The sequence below is a fragment of the Schistocerca gregaria genome, chromosome 1 (genome assembly GCF_023897955.1).
Source record: "Schistocerca gregaria isolate iqSchGreg1 chromosome 1, iqSchGreg1.2, whole genome shotgun sequence".
Taxonomy (NCBI): domain Eukaryota; kingdom Metazoa; phylum Arthropoda; class Insecta; order Orthoptera; family Acrididae; genus Schistocerca; species Schistocerca gregaria.
In genome coordinates, this window is record NC_064920.1 from 692,515,409 (window position 1) to 692,533,711 (window position 18,303).

Below are 18,303 nucleotides of genomic sequence, written 5' to 3' on the forward strand. Positions count from 1 at the left end.
CTACAATTGTCGATGATCATGTAATATTGTGTCAAACGCTTTTTAGAATTTGATAAATGGCTTCCAGAACATCATGTGAGAAAAGTCTGAGTTGCGTTTTACATGCTCAATATTTTTGAAATTCATTCTGGCTGGCATAGACGAGGTTATTGTATTTGAGATACCTCATTATATTTGAGCTCGGAACATGTTCTAAGATTTTACAGCACACGGATGTCTAGGATCTGGATGGTAGTTATGTGGATTGTTTCTTCTACCCTTCTTGTGTACATGTGTGACTTGTGTTGCTTTCCAATTGATACCACATTTTTGTTTAGGGGATCTACAATAGATTATAGTTAAAAGAGGGGCTAACTCAGCTGCAAATTGGATACAGAATCTGACTGATTTTCCATCAGGCCCTGAGGCTTTGTTCTATTTTAACAATTTCACTGTTTCTTAACCCCTGTAACACTAATATCTATTTCACTCATTTGCAGTGGTATGAGGATTAAACTGGCGCAGTACTTCTGCGTTTTTGTTTATAAAGAAACATATGAAAACAAGAGATACGTATTTTGTGTCTTGTCCATAAGTGACTGGGCATTATCCATGGTGTCACTAACAGCCTTTACACAAGACCAGAATTCATTTAGATCTTTCGACAACTGCTATGGTAGTCACAGAAGGCTTCACACATTGCACTCTCTACAGCCAGCTGTTTTTCATTCAGCTTCTGTCTGTCTATAGCCCTATGCTTTGTTTTATATCTATGGAGGGTCCCTCCCATCATGAACTGTTCTGCTGGGTACATATCTATCCAGTGCATAGTCAAATATTCTTTTAATCTTACACCAAAGTTCTACAAGCTCCTGAGCTGAGCTGAAGGATTCAAGTTGCTCACGAAGGTATGACACTATTGCTCCTTTGCTGATCATATAAATATTTCTACTCATTTTAGTGCCCTTTTTACTTAGGCATTCACTGCTGCTATGACAGCCTCATGGCCACTGTACCATTTCCGGTGTGGATGTCCTCAAAGAGGACCAGTCTATTTGTTGCCATTAGATCTAGTAATTTCAATCATGGGTGAGGTTTGGAATATCTATTCCAGGTAATTTACCGAAAAGATATTTAGTAATGTTTCACAGGATTACTTGTCACTTCCACTGAACTGAAGTTTTCTCAAATGTTTCAGTTACATTAGGAGGTAAGTCTGGTGGTCAATAGGAGGATCCAATTATAATTTTATGGTCACACGATCTTGCATGTAGTTTCAATTTCCATCTTGGTGGATTTGAGTTTCCTGTCTACTGTGACAAAACACCATATCCATTTCACTATCCTTTCAGCACACCCTTAAATTTTCCCCAAATATCTCACTACTGTCAGCTTAGAAAGTTTTCACCATCTTTCTGTACGTAGTATTATGTGAGCTTCAATGCTTTTTTTGAATGCTTCAAATGACAGTACTTCATTGTGAATGCTTCAGTAGTTACCCAATATGATTTTAATATTATCACCTGTAGGAGGCATTTCTCCAGATCTTACACTAATACTTCTGGGTTTCCTAAAGCTATAGTTATCTGGATCGAATGGAGAGTCGTCTAATCTTAAAAAAACTTTGTGTTCTCCATACACAGAAGGCAGCTACCTGGGTAGCTGCCTCTGATGTGTAGAGCACTATTGACCACTTAGAGAGACCCTAGAACTCTCAATCCAATGCCTCAGTCTTGGAAGTCACTGCCTAGCCTCTCAGAGAACTTTCATAGTCTCTGGTTCAAGCCCTCCACTTGACTCAGAATGAGGGACCATGATCTGTCTTCGGAACAGTACTGCAGACTGTGAGCTTCACTGAAATTCCAAGACCAAGTCTGATGTTTTCAACCTTCTCCGATATGCCACAATCAGTTGGTTGCACACTGATTCCTCGATGGCTGCTGGAAGAGCCTCATTAACATGCTGAATGAGGCTCACAGGCATACAAACTGAGTGCACCTGCTGTTCTTTCCTATCTCTTGCTGCCATTGTGCCATATATTTGAACTGCCGATGATTAATAGACTCCTACCCATTTGCTTTTGCTACCCCTCGACACGAGACAAAAGTTTCCCAACAAGGGAGGTGAAGTCTCACTGGCTCAGTTTCAGTGGAAGACAGCACCTTGAACTTGTTGGGTAGGTGGAGATAGGTGGGTAGGTGGAGATGGATGCAACATCCTGTGTTCTCCCTGATCCCTGTCTTCCTTATACAGGATGCCTAAACCTACAATTGACATACCACTCACAGTCAAGTGGATGAGTGATGATGGGTCCCATATTCCCTGTAGGAGAGACAGTATCTGCAGATGAGGATAGTACTTGAGACACCTTTGATCTCTGGTACACAACTCTCTGCAGCCCTCCCAACATACCCATCCACAACAGCTTCGAATCACTTACAGTAGTCAGTACAGTTTTCAGCGACTTATGAATTTACCCTCTAGTAATAATATATAAACCAACTTTATTGCAAAATGGACTGTGTGTAGTCTACAGGACTCATTCTGGTGGAAACTACAGAAGGCAGCTGCAATGAACATCTGGAGAACAGTTTGTTTCTCTGATACCATATTTTGTGATAACTTGTTCAAGTCATTTATCATTACATCATAACATGTAAAAATGAGCAAGTCAATAAATAACAACAATAAATAATAATAATAATAATAATAATAATAATAATAATAATAATAATGTTACTAAATCTCAAATTGTTTTCCTGGGAAACAACAGCAGAAAAATTCTTGCTAAATAATCCAAGTTCTCCTTAACGAGTTTTGAGGACATGCAACAATAAAATTGTATTTATGAAAGAAATCATTACCTGATCTTCACTTGGTCTTCTTCTCGCTTCAAGCAGTTATCCAAATGGAAATTTATATTCTTTTCTGGGATGTCAACATTGCATACTGGACAAGTAACTTTTTTTAAGGCTGGCTCTATATTTTGTACACTTTTCTTGGGGCTGGTAAACATGGCTGGTATTTTAATGGATGATTTTGAAGTTGATGGTCTCCCTACAGCCAGCTGAGAGGGAAAGATGATTTTTTGTGGAGTTACAACATTTCTTAGGTCATTATCTGATATTTCTTTCACAGTTGGGTTTGATATAATTTCTCTGTTAAACAGTTCACAGTTACGTTTCTCTTCAGATATTATTGTTGCTTCCCGCTCACTTGGAATACATTTTATTTGCTGCTTAGTATTTGCAGGCTTATCATCTGCAGCGTCTGCTGAACTAAATGGCGCTTCATTCAGTGTCAATCTGTTATGCTTATGTAGCAGCATTGGCAAGAGTGTACCTTTAAACCCAACATACAAAGTGACAATGTCATCCAATATTCTATTGCTTCGAAGATGAGACTCGAATGTTTCCTTCATACATGTTGGACATTCTGTTCTGTACCCAAGAGATTTTCTGATGCATAATGAACAATCTGGAACAGAATGCACACATGTGGGCAATTGTTCTATTGTAAAATAATTTCTGCAAAAATAACAAATAATCCAAAACATTTCCAGAATGCCATGAAGTTTCAATGCAAAACATATTGTATCAGTAACTAAGGGATGAAACACTGATGTCTAGGAAACCTGATGGTATGACATGACCAGGACAGTCAGGAAACTACAGAGGCAAATGAAAAGATGAACTATGTTAGTGATAAATGAGCAACTTACCTTGCATAACAATGGATTTAAGTAAAGATGTAACAGAAGAAGCAATGCCAGGAGCTTTCAAAGGTAAGGTACTATCATTTAAGGCCTAAGGAAAGAGAGATAATTGTTGAAAATTCTAAAAGGTGGAACAGATAAAGACCGATCAGTTGTAGACTTGCCAAACTAATTAACATTTATAATATTTAATGCATGTGAATACATTTTTGCAGTTAATAACAAATATAAGGAATAAATGCGCCAGCTACAGAAATACAAATACAGTGCATTACAATTTCTCTTATTCCCACAAAATATTTTGTACTGTATCACAACTTGACTGGCTGCAGTTACCTTCAAAGGCACTTATTCGAAAACAATTAATACTTTCCCCTTAAATGCTACAATCAAGAAAAAGAAAAAAAAAGTATGCTCATTGTGTCAATAAGCATGGCAAGATCACTGCCTTGGATTTTAGATATTACTTTGAGGCAAACCAACTGTTACTGCCAGGTACTATGCAAAGTGTGCTAGTGACAGCAACTCATGACTGTGAGTGGGATTCTGCAGACAGCAAGTCCATGTAGCGAGCACTGCATAAAAGTGGCAGTTATATTGCATGCATAGCTGCAGTCGGAGCTGCATGGGAGTGACCAATTACTAGTTATGACTTTAACTTACACTGACAATCGTAGAACTGCATGACCTCTAAACAGTAGTCGCAAGAGCCTCACATCTGGAACAGTGACGATGTGCCCAGAACTGTGAGGGTTTCTCTCCCAGCACTTTGTGAAATTTGGTATGACCATGCCCATACATCTGATTGTCCACCATAGATCTTTCATCTCATCAATCTAATATTAACTGGTGGTGTGTAACACCCTTTTTTTCCAGTAAAAGAAGCGCACACATTCGCCAAGAACATTCCTCTCTAAAATCATTCATATAATCTTGAGTAATGTTTAGTTTGTTGATATATGCTAAGCTCTATACCATCTCAAATTATCATTTTGCCGCACGCCTTCAACAGTCATAACCACTTTCTCCTATCTTCGACTCGACACAAGAAAATGTGTGCTCAGAGCCCATATGTGTAATCTGTCAAGAGATACAACAGTGCCTAAGGGCCATCTTAGAATGGTGACTGCTTGGCAAAAAACTTTCCCATCCCATCTCAAGGGCATTCACCATTGCACAAAGACTGTATATCAGTTGTGTGTTCACATCATGGCAAAAACTTTTAGTCAGACCATTCCCATAAAAGTTATTGTATAAGTATATTGTTATCTAGCTGTTACAAGTTTAACTCTGATTTACAGCTGAGTGAGATTTGCCAAAGTTTTGAGACTTTAAGTAAGTTGCTTATTATTGTCTTCAGATCAAGAGACTCTGTAATAAACACATTCTTCTTTTATAATTACTGGTGAAGGATGGGCTGTTCCTTCCAGTGTGCAAGTACAGTGAATAGACTGGAAGAAATTATGAATATTTGCTCATTTCACCGCCAAATGCCTCAACAAAAATGCTCAAATGTATGTGAATTCCCAAGGCACCAAACTGCTGAGGTCATTGGTCCCTAGACTTACACACTACTTAAACTAACTTATGCTAAGATCAGCCATGCCCGAGGGAGGACTTGAACCTCCGGCAGAGGGGGCCTCACAATCCGTGACATAGTGCCTCTAACCGTGCGGCCACTCCGTGCAGCAATGCCTCAACACGAGTTTGCTCAAAGCATTATGTACCGTAAATGATTCCTACGCAGAGCTCAGAAAGTAGCCTCTATTTCAATTTACTTGAGCTCCATTAGGTCTATATTTGATAAATTGTGCATTGAATATGCACAGCATCCTTTCTCCTTCCCTGCCTTTTCCTACTATTGTATTCCACATCCCCCATCAAAATTATTTTTTTGTCTCCCTTAACATTCTGAACAATTTCTTTAATCTCATGGTATATTTCTTCAAAAATAGAGTAGAGCTGAATGCCCTTGGAAAAGTTATGGATGTAGTTTCCCCTTGTTTTCAGCCATTCACCATACAAGTGCAACAAGGTCATATTGGCTGATTCTATATTGTTACCAGACAGTTCTCTCTCTCATAGAGGCCTTCAATATACTCTTTCCAGCTATCTGCTCTCTCCTCTGCACTTAGTGGTAGAATTCCCATTGTACTCTTAATGCTGGTGCCCTGGCTTTCAGTTTCACTGAAGGTTGTTTTAACTTTTCTATGCGCTGAAACAGTCCTTCTGATGACTATTTCTCTCCTGATTTCTTCACATTTTTCCTGCAGCAATTTCACCTTGGCTTCCTTGCATTTCATCTTTATTTCATTCCTCAGTACACACACTGCTGTATTGCTGTCTTTCCCTGAAAATTTTTGTAGTTTCTTCTTTCGTTGATCATCTAGTGTCAATCATTTTAATGGCCTTCATCTAGCCTGTGTTTCATGATCATTACTTTTTCTTTGTGCCTAGGGTGCCTAAGTTGCTAATTCTGATGGTGGAAATTTAAGAAAGCTCAGAAGTGTAGTTATTGACAACCTTACTGAATACAAATACAGGCACTATACAAACAATACAAAGTATTTCCTCTTAAGCGATATTACCATGATAAAGACTAATGAAGACATATTGGCAGCTTTTTGAGAATATCTGGAAATGTAAGTGTTTAGGAGAATGAATAAGGTCTTCCCTCTGGGACAGGCCTGTATAGGAAAATGAATACTATATCGCCAATGTGAATACTGCCTTGCCTACCACTGCCATGGGTAGGATTACAGCATTTTCAATAAGAATGCTATACTAAGGAACAAGTGCTGTTACGCATGATGAACAATGAAATATAGAACATTAAAAAAAAAGGCTCTGTCTACTTAGAGGGAACAAGCAGGTACTTCAGCTCATTAAGATTGTATAAGACAACAAAACTACTGACCTAAAACTACACAACTGACATATTTGGTTAACTCACAAAAAATCAAATTAGTGCACCTGACCACTTCGTTACTAATGTCCACAACAGATTTATATTCTTCAAATCAGCCAAAAGCATTAAAAAAGTTCACTATTAGTACATTAAAATAGTAAAGTCCCTCAAGCAATGAACATGGGACACTGGATGGTACTGTTCTGAGCAGTTTAAAGCATTTTCAACATCGAAATGAATCTCATAGTGCTATTTGTGAATGCTTCTGATATAATTAAATGGCTTGCTGTTGACTGATCTATGTATTGATCTGTAGTGCCTTGATGCACACCAAGAAGCTCTAACTTCTGGGATAGGATTTTAAAGGAGTTATGACAGTTCCTTTTTTGCTGGTTTCTGAAGAGATGTAATATTTTCTTTTTTATTTCTGGTAAAATTGAGTAAGTAGATCACTATAAATTCAATGGAACTTCAATTTTACATTCTCCAATTTTACGTTTTTTGTGATTCTACACCATAAATTCAAACCCCATGTGAAAAACCCATATGATTAATGCTAAAATTTCCCTGGTTTTACATTTCTTGCTAGTAAGATTTACCTCTATTCTAAGTTCTTACTCGACGTCTCACTTGAATTCGTCCCTTTATCTTCCTATTGACATTTGATGTGACTGAACAAGTTATAAGTGGCTCAAAAGACAGATGGTTTGCACCACAGGTGGTGGCGAAATTAGGGAAACATTTTACACAGTTGCAGAGAGGGCTGATGAGAGGAAATGCTGACGTAATCCACAATCGGTGTTGCCAACACAACTTGCAACATTTAGCTTCAATTTACAATTATGGTACAACTACAGCTACATTGCAGTAGTAATGGAAAAACAAAACAGTTGATGCGAAGTGTTCCAGACCGAGCCAATATGTGACGAAGGGGCCCAGCCACCACCTTTTCTTGTGCCACATACAAGTAAGTCTCATCTTTTTGCATGTATTTCTGATAAACTGTACTCAGCAACAATATCAATCACCAAACTTTTAAATTCAAATACTGAATATGCTCAGTCATAATAGAGGGAATGTCACCCATTTCCGCCTAGTGAACTCTTATTGGTTGGCAAACTGTTAAGTCACCCAGTGGCCAGTGCAGCCACCACAACCCACTAACATTCGTAAAATGAGCTCTTCTACTGTATGTCTGGAGTGGGGGAGATGGTGTTCAGTGATGGGAGTGCAGATAGGGTTGAAAGAATTTTGTGAAATGCAGATGATGTACAATGACAGAGACGTCACATGGAAATAGAACAGGAGTTTTGTGACAGCACATTTTAAAGACTTTCGTGTTCAACTCTGACATGATAACAGTTGCAACAATTACACACACTACTCGTGTATATACTTCGCACAACAGGTCATAAAAGATTGGCAGCAGTGATAGAGGGCATGAAGTGAAACGGTAGCACCTCTGCTTTCTTTCAAACTTATATTTTACACAGTGTATAGAAACTGACTGAGCCGACTTCCAATAAGCTTTTAACGTTTCTCTCATCAAGCGTAAAATAAAGCTTTAACGGAGGTGAGCATTTGAAACCTGCCACATAAGAAAAGTATGAAACAATAACAGCAATGGTGACAAAGTATGTCACAAAGAAAATGTCCACTTTTATGCTTATAGTTTAACCACTTCGATGCTGTGATGGTTTTGGTTTAATTCAACGTGTTTATATATATATATATATATATATATATATATATATATATATATATATAATTGTTGGGTTCAAATTAATGACAATGTAAATAAAACAGAAAGAAACTTCCACATGGGAAAAATATATTAAAAACAAAGATTCCAAGACTTACCAAGCAGGAAAGCGCCGGCAGACAGGCACATGAACAAAACACACAAACACATACACAGAATTACGAGCTTTCGCAACTGGCAGTTGCTTCGTCAGGAAAGAGGGAAGGAGAGGGAAAAATGAAAGGATGTGGGTTTTAAGGGAGAGGGTAAGGAGTCATTCCAATCCCGGGAGCGGAAAGACTTCCCTTAGGGGAAAAAAGGGACAGGTGTACACTCGCACACACACACACATATCCATCCGCACATACACAGACACAAGCAGACATATTTAAAGGCAAAGAGTTAAGGGCAGAGATGTCAGTCGAGGCGGAAGTACAGAGGCAAAGAAGTTGTTGAAAGACAGGTGAGGTATGAGCGGCGGCAACTTGAAATTAGCGGAGGTTGAGGCCTGACGGATATCGAGAAGAGAGGATATACTGAAGGGCGAGTTCCCATCTCCGGAGTTCGGATAGGTTGGTGTTGGTGGGAAGTATCCAGATAACTCGGACGGTGTAACACGGCCAGCACATCTTGGCACAGTGTTATACCGTCCGAGTTATCTGGATACTTCCCACCAACACCAACCTATCCGAACTCCGGAGATGGGAACTCGCCCTTCAGTATATCCTCTCTTCTCGATATCCGCCAGGCCTCAACCTCCGCTAATTTCAAGTTGCCGCCGCTCATACCTCACCTGTCTTTCAACAACTTCTTTGCCTCTGTACTTCCGCCTCGACTGACATCTCTGCCCTTAACTCTTTGCCTTTAAATATGTCTGCTTGTGTCTGTGTATGTGCGGATGGATATGTGTGTGTGTGTGTGTGTGTGTGTGTGTGTGTGCGTGCGAGTGTACACCTGTCCTTTTTTTCCCCTAAGGGAAGTCTTTCCGCTCCCGGGATTGGAATGACTCCTTACCCTCTCCCTTAAAACCCACATCCTTTCATTTTTCCCTCTCCTTCCCTCTTTCCTGACGAAGCAACTGCCAGTTGCGAAAGCTCGTAATTCTGTGTGTGTGTTTGTGTGTTTTGTTCATGTGCCTGTCTGCCGGCGCTTTCCCGCTTGGTATATATATATATATATATATATATATATATATATATATATATATATATATATATATATATATTAAAAACATTTTTTAATATATTTTTCCCATGTGGAAGTTTCTTTCTATTATATATATAAAGTTGATGTGACTTACCAAACAAAGGCACTGGCAGGTCAATAGATACACAAACACACACACACAAAATTCAAGCTTTCGCTTGTGATTTACCAACTGACCTGCCTACACTGTGAAGCTTTCTATGTGGGAATGACCAGCAACAAACTGTCCATTCGCATGAATGGACACAGGCAGACAGTGTTTGTTGGTAATGAGGATCACCCTGTTGCTAAACATGCCTTGGTGCACGGCCAGCTCATCTTGGCACAGTGTTACACCGTCCGGGTTATCTGGATGCTTCCCACTAACATCAACCTGTCAGAACTCCGGAGATGGGAACTTGCCCTTCAGTATATCCTCTCTTCTCGTTATCTACCAGGCCTTAACCTACGCTAATTTCAAGTTGCAACCACTCATACCTCACCTGTCTTTCAACAACATCTTTGCCTGTGTACTTCCGCCTCGACTGACATCACTGCCCAAACTCTTTGCCTTTACAAATGTCTGCTTGTGTCTGTGTATGTGCGGATGGATGTGTGTGTGTTAGAGAGTGTATACCTGTCCCTTTTCCCCCTTAAGGTAAGTCTTTCCGCTCCCGGGATTGGAATGAACCCTTACCCTCTCCCTTAAAACCCACATCCTTTCGTCTTTCCCTCTCCTTCCCTCTTTCCTGAAGATGCAAATGTCGGTTGCGAAAGCAGAAATTTTGTGAGTGTGTGTTTTATTTATTCTGCCTGTCTACCGGCACTTTCCCACTTCGTATATATTTCTAAGACTTACCAAGCGGGAAAGCGCCGGCAGACAGGCACAATGACCAAACCCACACACAGAATTACTAGCTTTCGCAACCGATGGTTGCTTCTTCAGGAAGGAGAGGGAAAGACGAAAGGATGTGGGTTTTAAGGGAGAGGGTAAGGAGTCATTCCAATCCCGGGAGCGGAAAGATTTCCCTTAGGGGGAAAAAAAGGACAGGTGTACACTCGCGCGCGCACACACACACACACACACACGCACACATATCCATCCGCACATACACAGACAGAAGCAGACATATTTAGGCAAAGAGTAAGGGCAGAGGTGTCAGTCGAGGCGGAAGTACAGAGGCAAAGAAGTTGTTGAAAGACAGGTGATGTATGAGCGGCAGCAACTTGAAATTAGCGGAGGTTGAGGCCTGGCGGATATCGAGAAGAGAGGATATACTAAAGGGCGAGTTCCCATCTCCGGAGTTCGGATAGGTTGGTGTTGGTGGGAAGTATCCAGATAACTCGGGACGGTGTAACACTGTGCCAAGATGTGACGGCCGTGCACCAAGGCATGTTTAGCAACAGGGTGATCCTCATTACCAACAAACACTGTCCGCCTGTGTCCATTCATGCGAATGGACAGTTTGTTGCTGGTCATTCCCACATAGAAAGCGTCACAGTGCAGGCAGGTCAGTTGGTAAATCACGTGGGTGCTTTCACACGTGGCTCTCCCTTTGATCGTGTACACCTTTCGGGTTACAGGACTGGAGTAGGTGGTGGTGGGAGGGTGCATAGGACAGGTTTTACACCGTGGGCGGTTGCAAGGGTAGGAGCCAGAGGGTAGGGAAGGTGGTTTGGGGATTTCATAGGGATGAACCAAGAGGTTACGAAGGTTAGGTGGACGGCGGAAAGACACTCTTGGTGGAGTGGGGAGGATTTCATGAAGGATGGATCTCATTTCGGGGCAGGATTTTAGGAAGTCGTATCCCTGCTGGAGAGCCACATTCAAGGTCTGATCCAGTCCCGGGAAGTATTCTGTCACAAGTGGGGTACTTTTGGGGTTCTTCTGTGAGAGGTTCTGGGTTTGAGGGGATGAGGAAGTGGCTCTGGTTATCTGCTTCTGTACCAGGTCGGGAGGGTAGTTGCGGGATGCGAAAGCTGTTTTCAGGTTGTTGGTGTAATGGTCGAGGGATTCAGGACTGGAGCAGATTCGTTTGCCACAAAGGCCTAGGCTGTAGGGAAGGGACCATTTGATATGGAATGGGTGGCAGCTGTCATAATGGAGGTACTGTTGCTTGTTGGTGGGTTTGATGTGGACGGATGTGTGAAGCTGGCCATTAGACAGATGGAGGTCAACGTCTAGGAAAGTGGCATGGGAACTGGAGTAGGACCAGGTGAATCTGATGGAACCAAAAAAGTTGAGGTTGGAGAGGAAATTCTGGAGTTGTTCTTCACTGTGAGTCCAGATCATGAAGATGTCATCAATAAATCTGTACCAAACTTTGGGTTGGCAGGCTTGGGTAACCAAGAAGGCTTCCTCTAAGCGACCCATAAATAGGTTGGCATACGAGGGGGCCATCCTGGTACCCATGGCTGTTCCCTTTAATTGTTGGTATGTCTGGCCTTCAAAAGTGAAGAAGTTGTGGGTCAGGATGAAGCTGGCTAAGGTGACGAGGAAAGAGGTTTTAGGTAGGGTGGCAGGTGATCGGCGTGAAAGGAAGTGCTCCATTGCAGCGAGGCCCTGGACGTGCGGGATATTCGTGTATAGGGAAGTGGCATCAATGGTTACAAGGATGGTTTCCGGAGGTAACAGACTGGGTACGGATTCCAGGCGTTCGAGAAAGTGGTTGGTGTCTTTGATGAAGGATGGGAGACTGCATGTAATGGGCTGAAGGTGTTGATCTACGTAGGCAGAGATACGTTCTGTGGGGGCTTGGTAACCAGCTACAATGGGACGGCCAGGATGTTTGGGTTTGTGAATTTTAGGAAGTAGGTAGAAGGTAGGAATGCGAGGTGACGGTGGGGTCAGGAGTTTGATGGAGTCAGGTGAAAGGTTTTGTAGGGGGCCTAAGGTTCTGAGGATTCCTTGAAGCTCCGCCTGGACATCAGGAATGGGATTACCTTGGCAAACTTTGTATGTAGAGTTGTCTGAAAGCTGACGCAGTCCCTCAGCCACATACTCCCGACGATCAAGTACCACGGTCGTGGAACCCTTGTCAGCCGGAAGAATGATGATGGATCGGTCAGCTTTCAGATCACGGATAGCCTGGGCTTCGGCTGTGGTGATGTTGGGAGGAGGATTAAGGTTTTTCAAGAATGATTGAGAGGCAAGACTGGAAGTGAGAAATTCCTGGAAGGTTTGGAGAGGGCGATTTTGAGGAAGAGGAGGTGGGTCCCGCTGTGATGGAGGACGGAACTGTTGCAGGCAGGGTTTAATTTGGATAGTGTCTTGGGGAGTTGAATCATTAGGAGTGGGATCAGGATTATTTTTCTTCGTGGCAAAGTGATATTTCCAGCAGAGACTACGAGTGTAGGACAGTAAATCTTTGACAAGGGCAGTTTGGTTGAACCTGGGAGTGGGGCTGAAGGTGACGCCTTTGGATAGGACAGAGGTTTCGGATTGGGAGAGGGGTTTGGAGGAAAGGTTAACTACTGAATTGGGGTGTTGTGGTTCCAGATTGTGTTGACTAGAATTCTGAGGTGTTGGGGGGACTGGAGCTGGAAGTGGGAGATTGAGTAGATGGGAGAGACTGGGTCTGTGTGCAATGAGAGGAGGTTGAGGTTTGTTGGAAAGGTTGTGGAGGGTGAGTGAGTTGCCTTTCCGGAGGTGGGAAACCAGGAGATTGGATAGTTTTTTGAGGTGGAGCGTGGCATGCTGTTCTAATTTGCGGTTGGCCTGTAGGAGGATGCTATGTACAGCCGGTGTGGATGTGGGAGAGGAAAGATAGAGGACTTTGATTTGGGATAGGAGCTGACGGGTGTGTTCATTGGCCGAGTCGATGTATAGGTGAAGGATTAGACGGGTGAGGGCTATGGATTGTGCTGTTTGGAACTGGTATAAGGACTTATGGAAAGAAGGATTGCAGCCAGAGATGGGAACTTTAAGTGTGAGGCCGTTGGGAGTAATGCCAAATGTCAGACAAGCCTGAGTAAATAAAATATGGGAGCGTAATCTGGCTAGAGTGAAGGCATGTTTGCGGAGGGAATGTTAATAAAATTTAATGGGGTCGTTGTAGGGATGTTGTGAGGTTGACATGGTATTGAAGGTGGAAAGGGTAATATGAGGTTAAAGTGAAAGTAAATAGAAATTTATATAGGGAGAGATAAAGGTGTGAAAAAAGTCGAAAAAGTGTTGGTTTGAGATGAGCTATGTTGATCCTGTGCTGAACTTAGGTTGGTGAACAACAATGGGTGCAAAGGTTAGGTAGTTTGTTGTCTCCAGATCACGTTAAAGGGTGGCGAAATTCAAGAAAAATTCGAAAAACATTTTTCGAAAAAAGTTTCGAAAGAAAGAAAAAGAAAGTTTCGAAAGAAAAAAGGTTTCGAAAGGAAAAAAAAGTTTCGAAAAAATAAATTCCGAAAAAATTTTTCGAGTAAAATCTCGACAAATATGTGTGTAAATGTATACAAAGGACTGGTTGTGGACTGGCAGGTTATAAGAATGAGGCTAACAATTATTTGATGAAGAAATAATACCGTGTAAACCTGTGGGAAGCTACTAAAAAATGATCGGTTATGCGGGAAAAACGGGAATGGAAATAAAACGAAAGTTGTTGGAAATAACTGAGATGGTTGTTGGGTGAAAGGAACTGAAGCTGTGAAATAGTATTCACGAGTTTACACGAAATGTTTGTGAACTTGGAACAGTGGATTTTATAGCAGCGTTTATGTTGAAAGCGTAAAAAAAATTTTAGGTTATTGTTTGGAAGTAAATTACGTATTATTGAGTATAATTAGGCAGGATAAAATGTAGGGTAGAGTCGGAAAACGGGAAGATGAATACAAAATGAAACAACTTGTACAAACGAGAAGAGAAAGTAAGATGACAGAGAAGATTTCGAAATGTAACAGAGACAGTAACAAACGTAATTGTTGGGTTCAAATTAATGATGATGTAAATAAAATAGAAAGAAACTTCCACATGGGAAAAATATATTAAAAACAAAGATTCTAAGACTTGCCAAGCAGGAAAGTGACGGCAGACAGGCACAATGAACAAAACACACAAACACACACACAGAATTACTAGCTTTCGCAACCGATGGTTGCTTCTTCAGGAAGGAGAGGGAAAGACGAAAGGATGTGGGTTTTAAGGGAGAGGGTAAGGAGTCATTCCAATCCCGGGAGCGAAAAGACTTCCCTTAGGGGGAAAAAAAGGACAGGTGTACACTCGCGCACACACACACACGCACACATATCCATCCGCACATACACAGACAGAAGCAGACATATTTAGGCAAAGAGTAAGGGCAGAGGTGTCAGTCGAGGCGGAAGTACAGAGGCAAAGAAGTTGTTGAAAGACAGGTGATGTATGAGCGGCGGCAACTTGAAATTAGCGGAGGTTGAGGCCTGGCGGATATTGAGAAGAGAGGATATACTGAAGGGGCGAGTTCCCATCTCTGGAGTTCGGATAGGTTGGTGTTGGTGGGAAGTATCCAGATAACTCGGACGGTATAACACTGTGCCAAGATGTGCTGGCTGTGCACCAAGGCATGTTTAGCCACAGGGTGATCCTCATTACCAACAAACACTGTCTGCCTGTGTCCATTCATGCGAATGGACAGTTTGTTGCTGGTCATTCCCACATAGAAAGCGTCACAGTGCAGGCAGGTCAGTTGGTAAATCACGTGGGTGCTTTCACACGTGGCTCTCCCTTTGATCGTGTACACCTTTCGGGTTACAGGACTGGAGTAGGTGGTGGTGGGAGGGTGCATAGGACAGGTTTTACACCGGGGGCAGTTGCAAGGGTAGGAGCCAGAGGGTAGGGAAGGTGGTTTGGGGATTTCATAGGGATGAACCAAGAGGTTACGAAGGTTAGGTGGACGGCGGAAAGACACTCTTGGTGGAGTGGGGAGGATTTCATGAAGGATGGATCTCATTTCGGGGCAGGATTTTAGGAAGTCGTATCCCTGCTGGAGAGCCACATTCAAGGTCTGATCCAGTCCCGGGAAGTATTCTGTCACAAGTGGGCTACATTTGGGGTTCTTCTGTGAGAGGTTCTGGGCTTGAGGGGATGAGGAAGTGGCTCTGGTTATCTGGTTCTGTACCAGGTCGGGAGGGTAGTTGCGGGATGCGAAAGCTGTTTTCAGGTTGTTGGTGTAATGGTCGAGGGATTCAGGACTGGAGCAGATTCGTTTGCCACGAAGGCCTAGGCTGTAGGGAAGGGACCATTTGATATGGAATGGGTGGCAGCTGTCATAATGGAGGTACTGTTGCTTGTTGGTGGGTTTGATGTGGACGGATGTGTGAAACTGGCCATTGGACAGATGGAGGTCAACGTCTAGGAAAGTGACATGGGATCTGGAGTAGGACCAGGTGAATCTGATGGAACCAAAGGAGTTGAGGTTAGAAAGGAAATTCTGGAGTTCTTCTTCACTGTGAGTCCAGATCATGAAGATGTCATCAATAAATCTGTACCAAACTTTGGGTTGGCAGGCTTGGGTAACCAAGAAGGCTTCCTCTAAGCGACCCATAAATAGGTTGGCATCCTGGTACCCATGGCTGTTCCCTTTAATTGTCGGTATGTCTGGCCTTCAAAAGTGAAGAAGTTGTGGGTCAGGATGAAGCTGGCTAAGGTGACGAGGAAAGAGGTTTTAGGTAGGGTGGCAGGTGATCGGCGTGAAAGGAAGTGCTCCATTGCAGCGAGGCCCTGGACGTGCGGGATATTCTTGTATAGGGAAGTGGCATCAATGGTTACAAGGATGGTTTCCGGAGGTAACAGACTGGGTACGGATTCCAGGCGTTCGAGAAAGTGGTTGGTGTCTTTGATGAAGGATGGGAGACTGCATGTAATGGGTTGAAGTTGTTGATCTACGTAGGCAGAGATACGTTCTGTGGGGGCTTGGTAACCAGCTACAATGGGACGGCTAGGATGTTTGGGTTTGTGAATTTTAGGAAGTAGGTAGAAGGTAGGAATGCGAGGTGTCGGTGGGGTCAGGAGTTTGATGGAGTCAGGTGAAAGGTTTTGTAGGGGGCCTAAGGTTCTGAGGATTCCTTGAAGCTCCGCCTGGACATCAGGAATGGGATTACTTCGGCAAACTTTGTATGTAGAGTTGTCTGAAAGCTGACGCAGTCCCTCAGCCACATACTCCCGACGATCAAGTACCACGGTCGTGGAACCCTTGTCAGCCGGAAGAATGATGATGGATCGGTCAGCTTTCAGATCACGGATAGCCTGGGCTTCGGCTGTGGTGATGTTGGGAGGAGGATTAAGGTTTTTCAAGAATGATTGAGAGGCAAGACTGGAAGTGAGAAATTCCTGGAAGGTTTGGAGAGGGCGATTTTGAGGAAGAGGAGGTGGGTCCCGCTGTGATGGATGACGGAAGTGTTGCAGGAAGGGTTCAATTTGGATAGTGTCTTGGGGAGTTGAATCATTAGGAGTGGGATCAGGATTAGTTTTCTTCGTGGCAAAGTGATATTTCCAGCAGAGACTACGAGTGTAGGACAGTAAATCTTTGACAAGGGCAGTTTGGTTGAACCTGGGAGTGGGGCTGAAGGTGACGCCTTTGGATAGGACAGAGGTTTCGGATTGGGAGAGGGGTTTGGAGGAAAGGTTAACTACTGAATTGGGGTGTTGTGGTTCCAGATTGTGTTGACTAGAATTCTGAGGTGTTGGGGGGACTGGAGCTGGAAGTGGGAGATTGAGTAGATGGAAGAGACTGGGTCTGTGTGCAATGAGAGGAGGTTGAGGTTTGTTGGAAAGGTTGTGGAGGGTGAGTGAGTTGCCTTTCCGGAGGTCTGTTACCCCCGGAAACCATCCTTGTAACCATTGATGCCACTTCCCTATACACGAATATCCCGCACGTCCAGGGCCTCGCTGCAATGGAGCACTTCCTTTCACGTCGATCACCTGCCACCCTACCTAAAACCTCTTTCCTCGTCACCTCAGCCAGCTTCATCCTGACCCACAACTTCTTCACTTTTGAAGGCCAGACATACCAACAATTAAAGGGAACAGCCATGGGTACCAGGATGGCCCCCTCGTATGCCAACCTATTTATGGGTCACTTAGAGGAAGCCTTCTTGGTTACCCAAGCCTGCCAACCCAAAGTTTGGTACAGATTTATTGATGACATCTTCATGATCTGGACTCACAGTGAAGAACAACTCCAGAATTTCCTCTCCAACCTCAACTCCTTTGGTTCCATCAGATTCACCTGGTCCTACTCCAGATCCCATGCCACTTTCCTAGACGGTGACCTCCATCTGTCCAATGGCCAGCTTCACACATCCGTCCACATCAAACCCACCAACAAGCAACAGTACCTCCATTATGACAGCTGCCACCCATTCCATATCAAATGGTCCCTTCCCTACAGCCTAGGCCTTCGTGGCAAACGAATCTGCTCCAGTCCTGAATCCCTCGACCATTACACCAACAACCTGAAAACAGCTTTCGCATCCCGCAACTACCCTCCCGACCTGGTACAGAACCAGATAACCAGAGCCACTTCCTCATCCCCTCAAGCCCAGAACCTCTCACAGAAGAACCCCAAATGTAGCCCACTTGTGACAGAATACTTCCCAGGACTGGATCAGACCTTGAATGTGGCTCTCCAGCAGGGATACGACTTCCTAAAATCCTGCCCCGAAATGAGATCCATCCTTCATGAAATCCTCCCCACTCCACCAAGAGTGTCTTTCCGCCGTCCACCTAACCTTCGTAACCTCTTGGTTCATCCCTATGAAATCCCCAAACCACCTTCCCTACCCTCTGGCTCCTACCCTTGCAAC

General features: G+C 43.2%; 1 protein-coding gene across 13 annotated transcripts in view; it reads right to left on the reverse strand.

Moving 5' to 3' along the window:
* Window positions 1-18,303, reverse strand: part of LOC126364697 (E3 ubiquitin-protein ligase RAD18-like) — a 118,355-nt gene that overhangs the window by 77,553 nt on the left and 22,499 nt on the right. For 12 of the 13 annotated variants that reach the window (XM_050008088.1, XM_050008087.1, XM_050008086.1 and 9 more), the window contains one exon: window positions 2,844-3,456. In XM_050008088.1, the coding sequence (XP_049864045.1) occupies window positions 2,844-3,456 (613 nt within the window). Of the gene's footprint in view, window positions 1-2,843; window positions 3,457-3,700; window positions 3,795-18,303 lie in introns of those variants that run through there. The other variant, XM_050008089.1, reaches the window with a different exon arrangement.